Genomic DNA, 20362 nt, shown 5'->3' with positions numbered 1-20362 from the left:
GGTATGGTCATGTTTATAATCTGAAGCCACTTTCTAATAAGGACGTGAAAGTGAGTACAGATGAGTATGACTACTACTTCAGAGTTTGTGGAGAAATAACACAACCTTGCAATCCAAAGGCTGACGCTGTTGCATCGTGTCAAGTAAAGAAGATGGGCAGTTTGACAAAAGTAGCAGGTACAGCACTTACCAGAAGAAACTTAGACAGTGTGAAGATTAGCCAGGGTGTAACTGAAGTTACTACATGATAAAAGAGTGGTTCTTGCTTATCTTGTACATCTTACGAGACAAAGCACCCCACCACCTTTTCTTACTGTGCAAGTAAAATGGCATATATGTAGTTACCCTGACACTCAATTATGAATGAACTCAGCCTTACTGAGTAGTACTCATTCAATAACTAGATCACAGATTTTAGGGGAAGGTTGACATCTGTCTATCAATACTTTATTGTGCATCTTATTGCTGTTTACGTAACCCTGTTGCCAGAGGCATTACTGCAGTCATGTATTTACTGGAGTAGCTGACTTTTCTCAACTACTTGCTTCTAGGCTTACGTACAGAAAAACTGACTTTCAGAAATGGTTTAATCATGATAAATTACACCAGTGGAGAAAAATGCCATAAAATATATGAACGGTCAACTGCCATATTATTCTACTGTGACAAGAATACCTCTGAGGTTAGTTTCAAAACATATGTTTCCTGTATGTACTGTCTTCCAGAGTTACCCACTTAAAGTATGAAAGTGTATGATGAAGGATATGAAATAGCCTCCTTCAAGAACTGCCTAATAATTTCCAGATTAGACAGGAGATTGAAAGGTCCTATGAAGTGATAAAAAATGAGGAATATTTTGAATTTTCTGTTATGAACAGTATCTTTCGTTGTGCCTCAGGAAGGTCAAGGCATGTAATTCCTTTAGGGGATACCTGCCCTTATCAAAATTCATGGAGAGGTTGGGAAGGGGTGCTCTCCCAGACATTACAGCTGTTTCTTTGTAAAAAAATGAAAGGTAGAAGGCTTAATGTGCAGGAAAGCAGTTATTACATAACCAGACTAAAATAAGCTGGTTACTTGCTTTTAGTCTCTCTCTTTGTACTTGCACTTTCCTTCCTTTTCTTAAACAATGGTGTGTAGGGTTACTTTTGCTCTTCTCCTTAGTTCAGGGAGGAGGCAGAAGTTTCTAATGGCTGCCCTTTTATCAGAAGTGTGCACGAGGATAAACTCAGGTTTGGGAGAAGCCATGCTTTCAGCTGGTCAGAGGCATAGCGTGACTCTAAGATAATATGTATGTTCCTAGGTCTTCTTGAAGCAAAACTGACACATTTTGGTAACTTCATTGTGTTTAAATGTGAAAGCAAATTACTTTTGTTTTGTGTTCTTTCAGCCTGTATTTTTGAAGGAAACTCCAGATTGCACCTACATGTTTGAATGGCATACTCAGTATGCTTGCCCACCTGTTAAATCTACTGAGTGCTCCTACAAGTAAGTTGTTTCCACAAAGTTAAAGTGAAGCTGTATGATGAAAAAAAAAATACAGCTTTATTGCAATTCAGTGTGATGCTGCCACTTTAGCGATTGTGTTTTGACTTAGTAACCAGCTAATGTGGCATTCAGTGCCAGTGCAAAGTATTTCAAGTAACTTTTGCAGTTTGTGTTTGTGAAAACTAATTTCACGGAAGAAAAATACTTTGAGATTCTTAAAAATGAAATAATAAAAGGGAACTTTTGGGTACGCAGTTATTGATAATTGAAGGATAAGTATGCTAGGTTGTTGCAAGTATCTAGTTATTATTTAACCATAGCTAATTTTAAACAAAAATACTTCTGTTCTGCTTGGAAATTCCACCAGGCAGAGCTCTAGGAAAAAAAGTTTATGATGTCTATCACCACCAAGTATTAACTCTTTAGCATTTGATAAGTGGGGTCAAATGTGGCTAATAATTGGCCCAGAGTTTTAACATCTGGCCTCATTATAGGTTTCTACCTTCAGGTAAAACAGTGCACTGTAACTGTGTTTGTGCTTGAAATGCATTGAAAGATGACATACTCCAATTAAAAGTTGAATTACTCCTGCATTATCTGAGGGCTATGTGCATGTGGACAGTTACTGTGGAGGTAGCTGGTGCAGTGATATATCTCTGTACCGAATTTGAAGTTTCTGGGGAGCAATGAACCTGCAGATTTCTTTTTCAGCATGATACTCTGCTTAGAGTTATTAGGTTAAAATTACTGCAGTAACTTAAAAATTGTAACTTTAAAATACTTAATTTTTTTGCATACCTCCTTATCTTTTGTACAGGGATGATGATGGAAACTTCTATGACTTTTCATCCCTGATGCGACATAGAGAGAACTGGGAGGCAATTGCTCTATCTACTACTACACAGAAATACTATATTAATGTCTGCAAGCCTTTAGTACCATATGGCGCTGCACGTAAGAGCAAAATAAAAATACGTTCTTCCTATTGTATCTAGGGAAGGCAAAAATGTTAGGACAGTAGTGCTGGTGGCTGTTCTGAGTGAAAAAAATCACAAAGCATGGGGAGACAGTGGTGTGATTTCAGCACCGAAGGGAAGGATAGTTTGTGGACCTGATTTCCATTTTCTTAGTGGGTGAGATTCACTAAGAGCTCTTATCTCATAATAACTGCTACCCTTAACCAAAGTCTGCTATAGCTCTTAAAGATTAAAATAATTTCTTGGCACAAGATGCTAACTTCAGAATTTCTCTATGGCATCTTCTGACTGAATCTGTGTCTTATGCAGTGGAAGACCCTGTAACAGACTGTAGCCTTCTACTCTGTGATAGTCTTACTTCCCCAGTAGTAGCTGCCACTGCTTTCTGCATGACCTTAAGTAAAGTGAGGATATTGCTGCTACTTGTGATTTTTTGAGGAAAATACACCCCATTGAGTATGATTTGGACAGTGGCTTGGAGATATACCTGAAAATAAAGTAGTGAAGTTTTATTCCAGGCAAGTATGCCTTAATAACGTTTGGAGTGATAATGCAGTTTTTGTTTATCTGTATAGGTTCCTGTCCTTCTGATGCTGCTGCCTCTCTCATGGAGGGTACAAAATGTACCAGTCTTGGAGAAGTGGCTGGTAGTCCCTGGAGGGAAAATGGCGTTTCCATTCTGAAATATATTAATGGAGAGCAGTGTCCAGATAAAATTCGCAACAAAACAACAATATTGCGCCTCAAGTGTGATGAAAGCAGAATTGTAAGTGGGCTCCTTCTGGTGGGGTTTTGTGATCATGAGTTGTTCATATCACTGTTTGTATATGGAGAATGCGGGCAGCTCTTATCCATTCCCTAGTCACCTGTAGTTGAATGGGAGCCAATCTTGCAAGCGGACTGACTTAGAAGTACTTGAATTTTAGATGCTGTGCAATTTTTGGGATCTCTTTGTACAATCTGCTAGCACAGATTTTACCATCTGTAATAGTTTAAATTGTCTGTTTATGTCTTGAAGATGAATGTAGTGCAGGTAGAGAAGTGTTTCAAGTAGTAAATAATGCTATTTGCTGTGTAGTTCTTAACTCTTGCACACTCTGTGCCTTGCCGTTAAGTACTCTTCTATTTTCTATTGCCCTAGACTGCCTTTAGGTCTTCTCTCATTAACTTTGTCTCCTGATAATGATTCTGTACTGTTGTGTATTTGAAATAATCACAGTTAAATACTCTGCCCTTGGATTAATTCACTGGACCATGATGGTCTGTTAAGACCTAGGACTGGTGTTTGAACTGAGCTCAGCCACAAGCTGCAGGTATAACCCTGTTGCACAGTCTTACGCTTACTCTGCGGAGTTGTCACTCTCTCCACTATTTCGTGTTTAGGAATCAAAGCCAGAACTTATAACTGCCATTGAAGATTGTGAATATACCTTCTTATGGTTCACTGCTGCTGCGTGCCCTCTTAAAAGCAATGTGCAGAATGATTGTCGGGTAACCAATCCTGCAACAGGTAAGGAGGAAGCCTCAGGATTTCATATGTGGAAGAAACTGTTTGTGTTCTTGAGGGACTTCATTAGAAAAGTGCAGTGGGGTGCATCCTCTGTGTCCCAACGAGTTTATTGTTGGTAGAAATATCTTGTAAGGTACTACAATGTCCCTTGGAACATAGTCTGTAGTTCTGAAACTAGTTTTAGTTTTGTTAATATGAATAAGTAACTATTTGCCTTTCTAAGCTAGCAGTCAAATAGAGTCTGGTTGACCATCCTACTAAATTAAGTTACTGAAAGCTTTCAATACAAAGAAACGTCTTGATTTTGAATCTGAAAACCAGATTAAATTGTTCCCCAATCTCTCTACAGGCCACCTCTTTGATTTGACATCATTAAAGCGAGAGTCTGGCTATACCATCAGTGATTCACACAACAGAAAGATTGAGTTAAATGTTTGTGCTGAAGCTAAAAGTTCATGTGCTAGTGGAGCTGGTAAGTATCTTATCCCCTCTGGTACTGTAAAGATTGACTATAGGGTACCCAAAAGAAATACTTATGTTCAAGTTTACAGTAAAATGTGAGGGGCAGGTTTTACTGCAAATGCAGATGGGGTAAAGGGAACAGCTGTATGGCTGAATTGCATAGGAAAAGAACCTAAAAGTGTTCTAGGAAGTGAAGCCAAGCTATTCACTTTGGCTCACTTCCAGTCTCAATCCCTCTAGTTCCTAATGGATGGGTGTTTTTTGGAACATGAAGCCAGGAATGTAGATATTTCTGCTGCACTTCTTGGCAGCTGTGAAAATGGAGACATTAGAAGCTTCCAGCTAGAGTGAACTGAGCAGAAAAATTTCTCAATAGTGATGCATTGCTGGAGTGCCTCAGCCCTAGGCCTTGTGTCTATACTTCAAACCTTTGCCAATCCTCTTTCTAGCTTTCTGTTCTGCTTTGGATGCTTCTGAAACATCAGGAGAAGTTAACTTGTTTTCTAAGCTGCTAACTTGCAGACTGAATTACTAACTCTTTTGGCAAATTGAATATGAGATAATATTTAAGCATCTTAAATGCTGGGAACATTGCTTGTGAAGTAAAGATTATTTTTGTATAGTTAGAAGAAAATACTGGATCGATTTGTTTTTTAAGAGGCATCTTAAAATGGTATATAGTATACTAAATACTGTGCTCTGTGACTGATTTAGTGTGTATAGACACAGGTTAATGAAGTGTTAAAGACAATATTTGGTCTTTGTTTCAGTGCAGTTTAGCTCAGTTTAATGGGAACTCCAGATAGCGTGACAAAGCCTATCTTTCATAGGAAAACTACAGTGAGACTAAAATCTCAAATGTCTCACTGTTTATATTGTAAGGTGTAATCTTTGCAGGGCAGTTACATCAGACTTGATCTGTTCTGTTCATTTTTCTTTTTACTTTAGCTGTCTGCATCACAGGTGGCCAAAAACCAGTTAATGCTGGAAAACAGAGTAAAACTTTAACTTATGAGGATCAGGTGTTAAAACTTGTCTATGAAGATGGAGATCCTTGCCCTGCAGACCCTGCACTGAAGCATAAAAGCTATTTTAGCTTTGTATGCAAGTCTGATGCTGGAGATGACAGTCGGCCTGTTTTTCTGTCTTTTGATGAGCAGACATGCACTAGTTACTTCTCTTGGCACACTTCCTTGGCTTGTGAGGAAGAGGTAAGGATTACTTTTACAGACAACACTTGTGGCACTAAATTTCTGAGGTGGGTTGGATATTATATCAGCATGTTTTAAATTCCTTGGGGGAAGGGTCTGTTCCTGTAGTATAGAACCCAGGTTCATACAGAAGTTCTCAAATGCTTTTCATACTGTCATTTTCAGTGCAGATGAACAGTACTTGGCAAAGTCCTTCTCCACATGTTGAGTAAAGTTAAAACTTAAAACACTTCAGAATAACCCCTCTGTGGAACCTACTTAGCTCCTTTTCTGTACAGTTCAAATGGAAGCCATGGAATGTCATCTTGGGAAGTGATGGTTAAAATCATCTGCTGCAGCAGGCCAACAGAGCTGAGGTTGAGTTGAGGATAGATAGCATCTCTGTTAACGGAAATATTCTTTGTTTCTAGGCAAGTAACTAGTGGCCAGGCACCAGTATGATCAGTTTGCTCAGTGCGAAAACTGATAAACCTTAATTGTGTGAATTTAGGATCTGCTTTGGCTGTGTAACACATGTTGTAATAGCCTGATTTGGTCAACTCTAGCTGAACTGGTGTTCTAGGCAATACTTTGTGCTAGTCTTTCTTTAGTTATTGTAGCTAGTTGAATTGCTATTGCTATTGAGTGCATAGAGTAAAAACCAGTAATAGGAGTAGAAGGCTAGGAGGCTAAATGAGCTGTTAGGTGAATTTGGATCTTTTCTTAACACCTGAACATTACTTTTGTAAATCTACTTGATCATCCTTTTCACTACCTTGATTATCTCCACTGTGACCATCGTTCTCTGCATTGAGTGATTTTTTTCATCCTCATCACTGTCTTAATACTATAGCTCTTGCTTCCATTTAGGAAAAACATCTTTCAGTTTCTTTCCCCAACAAGAATTGTCACATGTCCCTTCTTTTGGCTACTCTGGTTTCCTCTTCAGTTGCATGTACAATGCTGCAACACAAATCAACAGTGCCCAAACCCACCGTGCTTCCTAGCCTGTTTATTCCATTTGGTGATCATTGTGCACTTCCGACCACTTTTCACAGTGACCCAGGCTACTTCAGTGTGGTGATAAGTAGGTAGTGTGGATGATTTATTGGTCCTGAAATGAAAGCGTAATTTTGTTAGTTGTTCCTTTTCTAATATCTAAACAAGAATAGACTTTTCAAATTCCACATAGACTGTCAGTAAGCTTATGCACATTTAAATTGTATGAAATTGGTTCTGAGGAAACGTAGTAGTCAAGCTATCAACTTGCAATAAAATGATTTTACGTTGTTATATCCAAGCTTGTTTATTGGAGGTGGTCCAGTGATGTGTGGGAGATAAGGAGAGGAAGAGATCTTATGAAGTGATAGTGACTATATATGCTGGAGTATGGATGCCAGAGCTTTATGACTTGATATTGTTCTGACAGGGACTCCATTCCATAAGAATGTTTAAATGATCAAGGTTTTTCATGTGCAGCTTGTACATACTTAATATCTACAGGCAAATAATTATAACAAATGCTGCTTATAAATGTAGCCATGCTTCTGACCCCAAGAAGGATAGGATGCTTGTCAATAAATCAAGGCAAGTAATAAAAGAGTAAGATCAGTGACGTGTATGTTCTTGTAGGTGAAGTGCTCGGTATTGAATGGCAGTTCTGTTATTGACCTGTCTCCTCTGATCCATCGCACTGGGTATTATGAGGCATTTGTGGATGAAGATATTACAGATGTTTCTCCTGACTTTTACATCAATGTTTGTGAGCCTCTCAATCCTATCAAAGATGTTAATTGCCCCCCTGGAGCAGCTGTGTGCATGGTTCCTGTTAATGAATTGCCAATAGTAAGTACTATGCCTTGAATCAATGAAATGTGCATTTCTGTAATAGTTTAATACAGTATCCCTGCCTAGAGACCTGATTTCAACTAGGGACTTGGCAATGGGTTAAAGAAATGGAATGCAAAATTAAAATCTCCTCTGCAAAATTCCCTCTCATTGTTTTTCCCTGTAAAGCAATATTTTCCTGTCCTGAACCCTAATGACTTCAGCGAATCTGACTGGGTGTCAGAAGATTCGATGCAGTGATAAATATGAAAAATTACTACAGAGAATTTTTTGTATATAGTGCTGTGTGCCAAATACAAAGATTGGGAAGCAGAACATCTTAGTTTACCAATCTGTGGCCTACTCGATCTTATGATAGCCTGCTTCATATTGCAACAGGCTATGTCCTACCATGCTTCAAAATGCATTTAGTACTTCCATGTAAAACTTGGACAGTTGAATGAATAGCAGGGCTGTGACAGAATGTTGGTTAACTTGTCTGTGTTACTACCTTGAGAGATGAAGGCTCTTACCATTTGAAGGCTTGTTTGTGAGCTGTAGAAGACAGACATAAAAAGTTGAGATTGTTTTCCATGAACTTTCACATCGATCTAGGGACTGTTCTCCGCTGTTAATGCTGATTTTAAGTCATGCGTTAGTAATTTGGCACAATGATGTAAAGGAGAATCTACCTGTAAGATGCAGAACCTTCCTGGCTTTTGTCAAGCTTAATCAAAGGGTGTTTTGAGCTTCTCAGCTTGTGTTTTGTTAGGATTGAAATAAAATAGGTGTTCTTTAAGTATAGAATGTGGTTTTCAAAAGCGCAGTAGTTGTGCTTCCATATAAACGTAAATATTAATTGATCTGAATCTCTGGGCTGATCTGAAATCTAGGTGTGTTCCATAAGCCTATTAATAAATATTTTTGCTTGTGTAGGATATTGGTCGTGTTACTGAACCTCCCAAGTTTAATGAGGCATTAAATGAAGTTCGCATCACTTACAACAGCACTACTCCTTGTCAGACAAACAACAAATTGAACTATACTTCTGTTATTGTATTTCATTGCAGCCAAGGAACTAGTCTGGTAAGACATCTATTAAACTTACGTTGATATTGGAGTGTAATGGGAAGTGGGTCGTAACCAGTGTTAACTTTGTTTAAAACTAAATCAAGGACTTGCTTCTAGAATGTATGGATGGACTTATATCATCGAGGAATATACTTCATATCTGTATTCTTAACAAGCCAAAATTTCATTGAGTGCATGAACTTTAGGCTTGAGAGTAAAAGGTTCTGATGATTTCAAGGATGAGAGTCCACTGACTTAATGTAACAGTAACTTATTGCTGGCATTGATGCTGTATTGCACCTTTAGATCCAAAACCTTGTACTTTACCTCAAGCTAACATGAGAACCAGTGTAAGTGTAGAGCTGTTACTGTGAAATGTTTCCCCTATGTTGTAACCCTTTCTATAATCATACACAGCTTTAAAAATTTGGTTTTAGTTAATGTTTTATTTTTTGTCAACACCCAAACACAAAATTGAGTTTGCATGGTGATTTGAGTCCGGTGTTGCTTGAATTTTTTTGAACGCCTTAACAAACTGTAGAGAACTACTTGGGTATGATGTTTGAAAAATTAGAGCTTGCTGGAGGTCATGGAACTACTTTCCATTAACATGGGGCATGAGCTGAAACTTGAGACAGCTCTGAATGATATGTTCGCACACTTTTGCTGCTTGCAATTAAGCTGAACATTGGAACTCAACCCTAATTAAGAAGAAAGCTTGGGTATTTCAGTTCCTTCTTTGATTTTTTTTCTGGGGCAAGGTAGAATGTGAGTATTTTGGTACTGGCTGTAATAAAAAGGCATGTTGTTTGTCCTAGAGTCTATGAAGTCTGGCCTTGGTAGTAACTGAGTTTAAATACTGGGTAATGGGGGAAATGCAGAAAGAACAACGAACTTGCCAAAAATTAAACCTAATCTCTGTGTTATTTGGTAACAGGGTAAGCCAAAGATGATAATGAAACTTGAGTGCAGTTTTGTGTTTGAGTGGGAAACTCCAGTTGTGTGCCCTGATAAAGTGAAAACTTCAGGCTGCTCTGTGACTGATGAACAGCTGCACTATACTTTTAACCTGACTAGCCTTTCTGTAAGATCATTTGAGGTAATGCCTTCTGGTGCTTTGATTTTCTTATTTGTTTATTTGCTTATTTGTTTATAATTTTCTATTGCTGTTAATATTTTAATACTGCAGCAAAGGTTTCTTTTAAGCATCCTGGGGTGTGAGAAAAGACTGAAACATGTGCTATGATTTGTTTGGCCTCTGACAGAGGGGAATAATATTAGAGGGTATAACCATTGTCTGTAATATTTTTGTGAAGGAAGTTGATGAATATATTGATAGGGAAAGGAAGGAGAAGTGTTCAGCTTTGACAGAGTCTTGAATGTGAAAGCAAGTCTTGCTGGACAGACTTTATCTGTGGTCCTGTGTACTTTATCTGCAGTTTTGTCATACTAAGGAAGGCCTGACTTGCAAAATTGGTCATCTTTTTTTCCTGAATTATGCAAGTGTTGCATGAGACTTGTTTTATAAAGCCCTCCTGGTCTTGTAAGTATTGACTGTAGGCTTCGAGTCAGACGTGTGATACTTCTGGTTGTCTACACAGGTATTTTCTGGATCCAACAGTTACCATGTTGGTGTGTGCAGGAAGGCAACAGGCTTGCCCCAGGGAAAATGCAAAGATGGGGCAGTATGTCTGACATCTGAAAAAGGTGTATCATCTTTTGGAAACATAAAGGAAATGAAAATGGACTATAGCCACCAGGATGAAACAGTGATCTTGCAGTATACAGGAGGTGATCCGTGCCCTCCAGGTGAGATTGGAGCATACCTATTTCTATGTTAAAAAATTTGCCTAATTTTTTTCTCCTAAAAATATGGGGCTTTGTTGTGATAAGAGGAAGCAACATTTTACATATGTTAATAGAAACATGTAGTTTCGGTAATCACATGCGCCGTACTAATCTGCAACATCAACATCTATATCCCTAGAAGAGACAGTGCACTTTTTCTGTAGGGATGATTGTAGCTACTTGTTTACTACATCTAATTTTCTAATTGAGTTTAAATTCAGTGTTTCAGTATTTCTGTTATCTGCCTCTGACTGTTCTTTAGTATTGAAGTACAGGCTTTGAATGTGGTCATGAATATGGATATCCCTGCTGTTCTGCTGCATGTTGTTAAGAGTTTATACCTTTCCTTCTCAGTGACTGAAAAGGGAGAGCTTTGTGTGTTCCCCTTCAAGTACAAAGGGAAGACCTATGAGAAATGTATTACAGAAGAAAAGAATAAGCCATGGTGTGCTACAACTGCAGACTACCAGGGAGATGAAAAGTGGGGATTTTGTGGTAGCAGTAAGTACTTCCTACACTTCCTGTGCAAGGATCTGAGCTAATGCAGGGTTTTAGCTCCACTAAAATTAATACGTGCCTGGAAGCCTCTTGCAAAGTGTGCTTTTTTTTCTTTTTTCCCAACCTCCCACCTTATAGCAAATGCAAGAAAGCAATCTACCATTATCTTCACATGTGATGAAAATGCCGATATTGGGAGACCATACCTTCTCAGTGAGACTCTTGGTTGTGCTGTGACATTCGAATGGAAGACTCAGGCTGTTTGTCCTCCCCAGAAAATGGAGTGCAAGTTTGTCCAAAAACACAGAACTTATGACTTAAGAATGCTCTCTTCCTTGACGGGGTCATGGATCTTTTTCCACAACGGGAACTCGTGAGTAATGAGCAACTCCCAGGGAGCAGCTTGCTAGTCAGTTCTGTTGAAGTTGTAATGGGGTGTGATATATTTCTGTTTGCTTAAAACTGTCAGTGCTTAACACTGCATCTAGATAAAAAATCTGAGAAAGCAACCCCTTTTTTCCAGAGGGATTTAAAATTACATTCTTCATTCTTACTCCTTCCCCATATTGGTAGCCTTTTTTAATGAATGAATAAGTGTGAACTAAAAACTTCTTAAAAGCTTTCTATTTAAACTGCTATCTTAGCAATGTAATTTTTTTGTTTAAATGCATTTTTTTTATTCTTAATAATGTTGAACAAAAATCTTAATTAGTTGCTTTCTTTTAACTCAGGTATGTAACTTCTTGTCTATAAAGTTTAACTTCTAAGCCTCTATGTAGCAGCTTAGAAGAAAATATGAGCAGCAGGAATTCATCAACCTCTCCTGCATCCCCCCTCTAGTTAGCAAATAGAAATGAACTGGCAAGGATGACAGCGTCTAATTCTGAACCTATGATAAACCATAGGGTAACAAAACTGTTTCATTTATGACTTTGCTAGTACTTCCTCTGTTCTGACATATCTGAGCTGGTATAGCTTGGAAGAAACACTGAATTTAGGATGATACTATGACCTTTATAACTGAAAAAACTTTTGGACATTTCTTGACTCTGTTCTAATTTCTAGTTTGGATCCAGGTCAAAATTAACTAGTGAAATAATCTGGTAAATGATGAATTTTTTTTTTCCACGATCTTTTACTTGAAAATGATAGTTAGAAGTAATTTGCCAAACCTGAACTTTCAGAATAAAGCATGTACTAATTTGAGATTTAGCTTCTTGGAATCTGTCTAGCTTCCTATGAGGATTCTAAAGTTTTTGTATCACTTCTTCAGTTTAACCTAAATGAATTTTAAACTTTTGTCTCCCATGTTCTCTGTAGGTACTATGTGAATCTCTGTCAGAGCGTACATATGGGACCCACAGGCTGCCCTGAAAGAGCCAGTATTTGCAGGAAAAGCAACAATGGAGATGTTCAAGTCCTTGGACTTGTCCATACACAGAAGCTAAATGTGACAGGTAGTTACTTTTTTTTTTCTTGTAGAGAGCTAGAGATAAAAGATTAAATCTTACAGCCTAGCTATAGTGCTTTTTAAGTTATGGTGAAGCCCTTATTTTGAAATATCTTTACCAGTGAATCTTTCTTTTGTTTAAAAACAAAACCAGTAAATGCTACTACTCAAATGTGGTATTTAAGTCACGAGAAAACTTTGAAGTAGTAAACAGTGTTGTCATTAAAGCTGTAAGAAATTAAATGTCCATCTGAACATCTAGAAACACTTTTTTACTGTGAGCGTGCCCAAGCACTGGCATATGTTACCCAAAGAGGTGGTAGAGTTTCCTGGCTTGGAGATACTCCAAGGTTGTCTTGACATGGTCCTGGATAGCTGGCTCCAGGTGGCCCCTATGTTAGCAGGGAGTTTGGACCAGATGACCTCCAAGGATGCCTTCCAACCTCAACCAAGCTATGATTCTGTAATTGCTTGAGCGAGAATTGTTTTTGTTCATCCTGTTTGTAAAGGCTTATTCTACATCAACTAACTTCTTCAATTAAAGCAGCATGTGAAAGATGACTAATTGGCTTCACTCTTAAGAAAAGGAGTTTAAAAAACCCAACTCAATCTTACTCAAGTTTTCAATTTAAGGAATGTTTTTAAATTGGTGCTGAGTTTGTAAAATGGAGGGAAATTTTCCATCCAGTTGCAAAAGCAATGCCATGTATTATATGTGTTTATTGCTTGAGTTTATTTATAAATGGATATCTTAATTTTCTCTTACATTTAAAAAAAGACATCTTAAATGTAAACATTTATTATGGCCATACTGGTGACCTGAACAGAGGTAAATGCAAAGGTCTTCCAGGCTTTTTAAATGGTCAAAAGTGTAAATGCCTCAAGTTTCTGAAGTGCTGTAATTGATATATGGTCTATGCAGGGGAAAAAAATCCTAAAAGTTAAAGTAAGGAAGTCTAGAGAATGAGCAAAGGAAATTTCTGCTTAAGAAACCTGGAGTGTCACCATTTTTTTTCTTCTAGGTGATACAGTGTATATAAGTTATTCCAGTGGGCAAGAATGTAGGAAAAACAAGCAAGTTACAACAATTATAGAACTGAAATGTGCAAAAACAGTTGGCATGCCTATGCTGCAGAGGTGAGTAATAAATTAACATACCGGTGATCTTCATGAATGTTTCCTTTGTACCTCTCTAGTAAACTCTTAAGTCTTGACTCAGTGACTGTCCACTCTGTTAGACAGTCCCTAAAATAATCCTTGGCCTGTACATGTAAGGCTTGAACCTTCTGGAGTTTCTGCAACTGCTCACTTCCATAAACAAATCTATTTTGTATTTATCTTGAAATTTCGGGGCAAAAAAATTTAAACATCCTACATCCAAATTAGATCTGACAATGGCTGGGATGCTTTTGTTTTCAGTGTTAGTCATAGCACAATCACTCTTAATTCTGCTCATAATCTGTGTATTAGAGAACATTTACTGTGGGTAAGTGATTGAGCTAATAAAACATGGTGTATTGTTGCCTCAGTACAGTGCATTTAACTAGAAGCTGTCTGAGGTATATTTGCGTGGATCACAAATACTAAGAAGGCTTGATAATTTTTGTTAGGTCTTAATATTGTTAACTGTATATTGCTTATAGAGCTGGGAAACTGAGCAAGATGCTCTGTATGAGTCAAAAAACTAGGTAGCAAAATTTGACTGGCTTATACCCTCTGTCCTGTTTAAATAAAGGGCAGGTTGCAAAAAAGCAGCCTTAAATGTTTGTTAGCTAAAATACTTCAATAAAATCCTCTGATACACTGTGTAAATTCTGGAACTTTAAGTAGGAAGTTCAAGTGCAGCCAGATCTCTTCAAGTCTTGGAACTGCAGAAAAATGCTCTGCAATTCTTCGAATAGCTTTTTTTGAGTGCTACTTTGCTATTTTAGCAAATATCTCAGCATGATGCTTAAGCAGGCCACTGTCACATGGGTTAGCAGTTATCTCTTCCCCTTCTCAAGATGCTAAAAGCTTGTTATTCTTTCCTGGAATCATCACGTCTGTCTTGTATCTGGTAGGTTTGATAAGGAAAGCTGTGCTTACTACATCACTTGGGACACACGTGCAGCTTGTGCTGTGAAGCAGCAGGAGGTGGAGGTGGTGAACGGAACAGTCGTTAATCCTGCAACTGGAAAAAACTTCTCTTTAGGGGATATTTATTACAAGTGAGTAAAAAAAACCCCAAAGAAATGTCAAAACAAGAAAGTTTCAACAAGGACCGAAGCCTACAATAGCTTAGTCCTGTAGAACTGTACTGCAAGATAAGAGCTTGGTATGAATATTCTGGTTTGCCTTAACAGTTGTTAGCTGTCAAGTGGAAATAGCAGTGAATTCACCTTGTATTGATGATTGACCTAAAGTCCTGATTGTTAGTGCAGGTCACAGCTGGGCTTATAGGTGTGAGCATGTCCAGGCATACTCAAGACTACTCTAAAGCTTCCACATTACTCACCTTGGTGTTAGATCTCTTTACTGTGGATAATTGCTCTCTTCCATAATGTGTAGACATTAGTTCAGTTCCGGAAACTTTTTCTTTTTTTTTTTTTCCCCACCTAGAGTACTCTTTGGCTTTTTACATAGTACCTTTTTATCTGCTCACATGATCCCTTGGGAAATAGGAACCCATGCTTCAAAAGCCTTAGAAATGAGAAAGGACATCTCTGGAGGAACGATTAAGCAAGCCTGAACTCAGGAGTGGCAGAGAAAGACCAGCAGTTACACTGACTGTACTACACATTGCAGGGGGCTAGTACAAATAGCTCAAAGCCTTCTCACTTTGACCAGCAGTGTGAAAGAATAGTATCACTAGTTACCCTTCTGAGAAAGATGTCTAAGCTGTGTTATTTATCACAGGTACAGAGCACACCGTATAGTTTTTACGGTCAGTAGTGTGTATGAGCCTCTAAATCATCCTTTTGTCTTCAGTTGATCCTAAATATTTGGAGGTATTTACATATCCACTCACACACTGAGGGCAGTATAACTAGAAAAACTTGTTTTCTGTGCTTGCTTATAAAGATTATATTTATGCTAAATATAATCTTTATTTCTAATGTTCAGGGAGGAAGCCTCAGTCCTGCGTCTTTTCTGGTTGCTGAATAAGTCACTCAGCTTGCTCTGGAATCAACCAGTGGTAGCAACTACCACTGTCGCCAGTCTTATCTTTTGGGAATAATCCAAATCTGTGAGTTGAGACCTTAAGGAAAGACTTGCTCTCTGTTTCCTCAGGTTATACACAGCTTCTGGAGACATACGGACAAACGGTGATAAATATGTATATGAAATTCAACTTTCTGGTATAAGAAACTCAAGTTTCCCAGAATGCTCTGGAGCAAACATCTGCCAGATTAAAACTAATGAACGTCGCTTTCGGAGAGTTGGTTCTGCCAGAAAAGTGAAATATTTTGTTGAGGGTAAGTAATTGCCCACCAGACTGAATTGGTTGATATACTGTGTGAATTACTTTATCAGAAAGTGGTTCTTGTTTCACAATATTCATGCTAATCCATTTCTGCAAATGTATCTGAAGTCTGTCTAGCATAATTTAATTTGCTTTTTTCTTAATGTGTCAGCTCAGTTGCAAATATGGCCAATAAGAGGGCTTTGGGCTTGATGCTTGATGAATTTCCTTTAGCTAGCTACTTTTTTTTGTATGAAGAGCTTGACCCACTGTTCCATAGCAACTGTTTGGATCAGCTACATAAAAGTATAAGCTCAGCTATAGATACTGCAAAGTGTAAGCTGTTACTGCAGAACAAATATGTTAACTTTCCAGGGTCTGATGTTAATAGACTGTTCTCAAGGAAGTAGTAAACTACAAGGTTTTCTTCTCATTGTAGATGATGACTTGGATGTCATATTTTCATCTGACTCCAGATGTGGTAAAGATAAATCAAAGTTTGTGTCTTCAACCATTTTCTTCCACTGCAATCCACGAGCAAAGGAAGGCATCCCTGAATTCCTTCAGGAGACAGCAGATTGCCAGTACTTATTTACCTGGTACACATCTGCCGTGTGTCCATTATTGTGAGTAGTTAATCATTTTCTAAAAGCAGCTTTTGGTTAGCACTTCTCAGCTAAGGCTTTTTTGTATTTGTTTGTCACAACGGTTGTGAAAAGAGGGGAAAACTAAAAGAGCAGTAGACTCATATATAGATGGATGGAATTAGTGTTCATATATGCAGTGTTTGGCACGTAACTGCTGAACAGAAGCCTGTCAGACTGATCTAGACCTAAAGCTGGAGAGGCATGGTGGAATTAATATTGTTGTTTTCACTAAGTAAAACCTACTGTAGCTGACAGAACATGCTGTTTCTTGTTACTGAGAGGAGGAAACAGTTTGTAGGTGAGGTGTTTTGGTCCCTCTTGCCTTACTGTCTGGAAAACTTTGAAGCCATGGCAAAGACTGGCCATCCCCTCTATCTGCCCACTTCTTGATGCTGGAATTAAAAATCATTTCTGCAATTGAATATGTTCACCTAATCTGCAGATGTGAAAAGAAGTAACAAGGGAACAGTGTTAAAAACAGTGTCTGTATTTAGGTGCTTACGATATCCTTGACATGTAGGCAGCCACACTGTGAAGAATGGAGTGACTGCTCCCAGGACTGTTGACTTTCTGGCTGCTAGCTTGAAAGCACAGGGAAACTTGATTCTGATTTAAACAGACAATTAGCTGTTGAGGGAGTTTGACCTGTGTAGTGCCATAGTCAGCTGAAAGTGAAATAATTTTTGTAGCTTTTGCAGCTTGTTCAAGTGCAGGTTTTGTTCTAAAATAGTAGCTTTGTGTGGGTAACTGCTGCTGTCTACGATCTGGAGTGCTTAATCATACTCTGCAGTCTTGACTGTGGATAGTTTTATGCACGATTTGATAGCATACCAGGATGTAGGCACAGTATGTATTGTTTCTGGTTTTCAAGTTATTTTTTACTTAGACGGAGTCCCCATATAGGTGTTAGGTTGGACCGACAGGATGGTGTGGCATGTTTTCTTTGAATCTACTGTTTCTAATCCAGTTTGATGAAACTGGTCGATAGATCTTACTTATCCTTTTCTTTTCAATTTATGTTATTAGGTCAACCAGTGATCCAGACAATCAGCACCAGACAGATCAGGAGGCCCAAGTACATAAAGGTCTTTCAAGGAGAAGCCAGGCTGTTGGTGCTGTGCTGAGTGTCCTCCTGGTTGTTCTCACTGCGTGTCTAATAATCTTGCTGTTCTACAAAAAAGAGAGGAGGTAAGAAATGATTAGGAGGCTTTAGAAGTTTCTTTGTCAGCACTTTATTTCCTGCCAAAAGTGTAAGGGAAGTAGTAAACTCGAGTTATGTTTTCTCAGTTGGCAGCATCAACTGTCAAACTGCTGGTTCCTTCAAATTCTCCATTACTCTCTGAAGGCCCATGTAAAGAGGACTGGAGTATGCAATTGAGTTGGGCTAGCCTCTATTGTGGGCAGCTGCTAATTATGGAGGATAAAACAATGTGACAATATTGTTAGTATTTGATACCCCTCTCCTTTCATGGAGTCAAGCTGGATCCATGCAACAGCATCAAGGAACAAGTGCAAGTTCTGCTGTTCCTGTGCTTTCCAGACAGGTTTTGGTTTTTTTCCCTTAGGCATAAAGGCCAGAGATGTTTCAGAATAGTCACCCTGAAGCTGTGGTAAGGGAGAAGATGTACGTCATCATGGACTGAATTTTGTTAGAGTGGTTCAGGGTCAGTGCAATAACTTTCAGCTTGCTTGTTTAAGTGCTTTACGTTGATTGTAGAAATCCAGTGAAGAAAAGTGAGGGCTAATAAGCAGATACAGTCTTCCAAATGTGCTATTCTTCCCTTTCTTTAGGGAAATTGTAATAAACAAGATAACGAACTGCTGCAGAAGAACATCTGGTGTTTCCTACAAATACACAAAGGTAAATACAGTGACAAAATAGAATTTGTTTCTTGACAAGTTTTCCTAATATGAAGCTTTTGTTAATAAAAAATTAACCCCATTAATTCAGTGCATGGAAACCATACTGTGTGGCTTCAGGAAAACCACATAGCTGACATAAATATATATGTACACACACATACATTTATATTGTGAAATGGGAGAGGAAGATAAAGTTAAGGAAGTGAAGAGCAGTCTGTAAATCACAAAATGACACAAATGTACAAGAAGAGGGCGAAGTCTGTTTCAATATAGTAAAAAGCAATGCTCTTGCAGTGTTACTGTCTTATGGCTACATTAAACCCAAGGCCATGTGGGGTCTGATAACTGGGGCGATAAGCATGTGGCAGAGTCTGGAGGGGTAAATATGCAGTCTCATCTTGCATTCTTTTTTCCCTTGCAGATAAACAGTGAAGAAGAAGCTAATGAAAATGAAACAGAGTGGCTTATGGAGGAAGTCGCAGCACCAAATCAGAGAACAGAAAAAGGAGGGCAGGAGAATGGTCACATTACTACCAAGTCTGTTAAATCTGAAGCCTTTACCTCTCTCCATGTGGATGACCTGGACAGTGAGGATGAGGTCTTAACCATTCCAGATGTAAGGATTCAGACAGGAAGACGACTGGACAAGAACAAGCATCCACAAAAGAAGCTACCCAGTCTTAGCAATGATAACAAAGCTTATTTGTTGAACGGTGGAAAGGAAAGGAAAGCAAAAGCCGAGCCAGGCCAGCAGCAGGCACAGAACTCTACAAATACAGTATCGTTTCATGATGATAGTGATGAGGACTTATTGAATATTTAATAACCCCTCTTGTGCCTAATCAAATATATATAGAGAGATTATATATAACAGGACAACATTTCCAACCAAATATGAGGACTTCAGCCTGAAAGATATTTCTGAATTTTGCCTTTAAAGAGAAACCATTAAAAAGGGAAGAAGAGAAAGATTTCTTGGTTGTTTACAATGATCTGTTCAGTAATGACTGGATTTCTGACAAGAAATCTGAGTTATGTTGACTCTCTAGCCAGGACACTTTTTTTTTTTAAGCCTCAGCATAGATGTTAAATGCTCACTTAAAAAAGAGAAACCTTTGAAAGGAAAGAATTAAGGCTCAATGAAGCCCCTGGCTTCTGAGATTCAAGTTACCTGACTACTATTGTTTTAACTCCTTGTATTTATTGATCCTCACTACTCAGGTTTGCTTAATAGTAACATGTTCTTCCTGCCGGCAGGGTATTATTCTATGGGTTCACCCGTCATAAGACAAGGAAAAATATAACTTTTGTGCGTTGGGATGATTTGATGTAAATTTTGGAACTGGTCTAATTTATCTTGTAAATTTGAATATCCATTCTAATTTAAACAGATCATTGGTTCAAAGGTATGGACTGAAAGGTACAACTCTGTATAGCTTTAGCCTGAAATGGTTGCTGCTGTTCGCATGATATTTTTTTGGTACTGGTCACATGACTGACTTCATCAGTATTTGCCTAAGCAGCTGACAAGCACCCAAAGATTTTTTTTTTCCTTTCCCCTTGATTATGGCTGGACTAGGCTGACTTCACTGAGCACCAGAGTTTTCAAGGCTGTAGAGGCAGAATTCCTATAATACAATCTGCACTGCCCAGTTGGTCATCACCAAGAAAAGCCTAACAACTAGAGGAGCCCTAGTCTGCGTAATACCTCTCTCTGGTATTAAATTCAAGGAAAAAGAAATTGTGCCAATGTTTTCTGATAGACTAATTTCTTGTTCTCGTTCTACAATCCTGGCCATGGTCATTGATTTGAAGTGTTGCTGGTAATGAATGCAGGTCAATTTTCCTGTAGCAGTCTTGCTCTTCTCCAGGTGTTTCCTCAATAAAATTATGGACAATAATAGGGTTTCAAAGCATTGTAGAAGTACGTGCGTCGGTCAGAATTTCTTGAAACTTTTTGTTGTTCCTTTTGGCTGGCTTACTCAGTTTCAGCAATGGCTTCTTTTTATAAAAACTCCATTTTGAATCAAAATAGTGTAATATAAAGAATTCAGCAATTTCAATAAAAGTTATGAAGTGGGTATTCCAA

At 38.3% G+C, this 20362-nt stretch overlaps 1 protein-coding gene across 1 annotated transcript in view; it reads left to right on the top strand.

Moving 5' to 3' along the window:
* Positions 1 to 20362, top strand: part of IGF2R (insulin like growth factor 2 receptor) — a 58431-nt gene extending 38069 nt beyond the window's left edge. Inside the window, exons 28-48 of the mRNA XM_027888185.1 lie at positions 552 to 682; positions 1391 to 1488; positions 2306 to 2442; positions 3041 to 3231; positions 3849 to 3975; positions 4325 to 4447; positions 5386 to 5648; positions 7260 to 7472; positions 8391 to 8540; positions 9463 to 9624; positions 10127 to 10334; positions 10728 to 10874; positions 11010 to 11244; positions 12192 to 12328; positions 13344 to 13458; positions 14382 to 14528; positions 15592 to 15776; positions 16203 to 16389; positions 17437 to 17598; positions 18202 to 18271; positions 18695 to 20362. Coding sequence (XP_027743986.1) covers positions 552 to 682; positions 1391 to 1488; positions 2306 to 2442; positions 3041 to 3231; positions 3849 to 3975; positions 4325 to 4447; positions 5386 to 5648; positions 7260 to 7472; positions 8391 to 8540; positions 9463 to 9624; positions 10127 to 10334; positions 10728 to 10874; positions 11010 to 11244; positions 12192 to 12328; positions 13344 to 13458; positions 14382 to 14528; positions 15592 to 15776; positions 16203 to 16389; positions 17437 to 17598; positions 18202 to 18271; positions 18695 to 19096 — 3590 coding nt within the window. The 3' untranslated portion in view covers positions 19097 to 20362. The remainder of the gene's footprint in view (positions 1 to 551; positions 683 to 1390; positions 1489 to 2305; positions 2443 to 3040; positions 3232 to 3848; positions 3976 to 4324; positions 4448 to 5385; positions 5649 to 7259; positions 7473 to 8390; positions 8541 to 9462; positions 9625 to 10126; positions 10335 to 10727; positions 10875 to 11009; positions 11245 to 12191; positions 12329 to 13343; positions 13459 to 14381; positions 14529 to 15591; positions 15777 to 16202; positions 16390 to 17436; positions 17599 to 18201; positions 18272 to 18694) is intronic.

This window comes from Empidonax traillii, unplaced genomic scaffold (genome assembly GCF_003031625.1).
Source record: "Empidonax traillii isolate 1590-97213 ecotype Southwest subspecies unplaced genomic scaffold, ASM303162v1 scaffold235:size1242204, whole genome shotgun sequence".
In the NCBI taxonomy this organism is placed as follows: Eukaryota; Metazoa; Chordata; class Aves; order Passeriformes; family Tyrannidae; genus Empidonax; species Empidonax traillii.
This window is presented reverse-complemented; position numbering and strand designations above follow the sequence as displayed.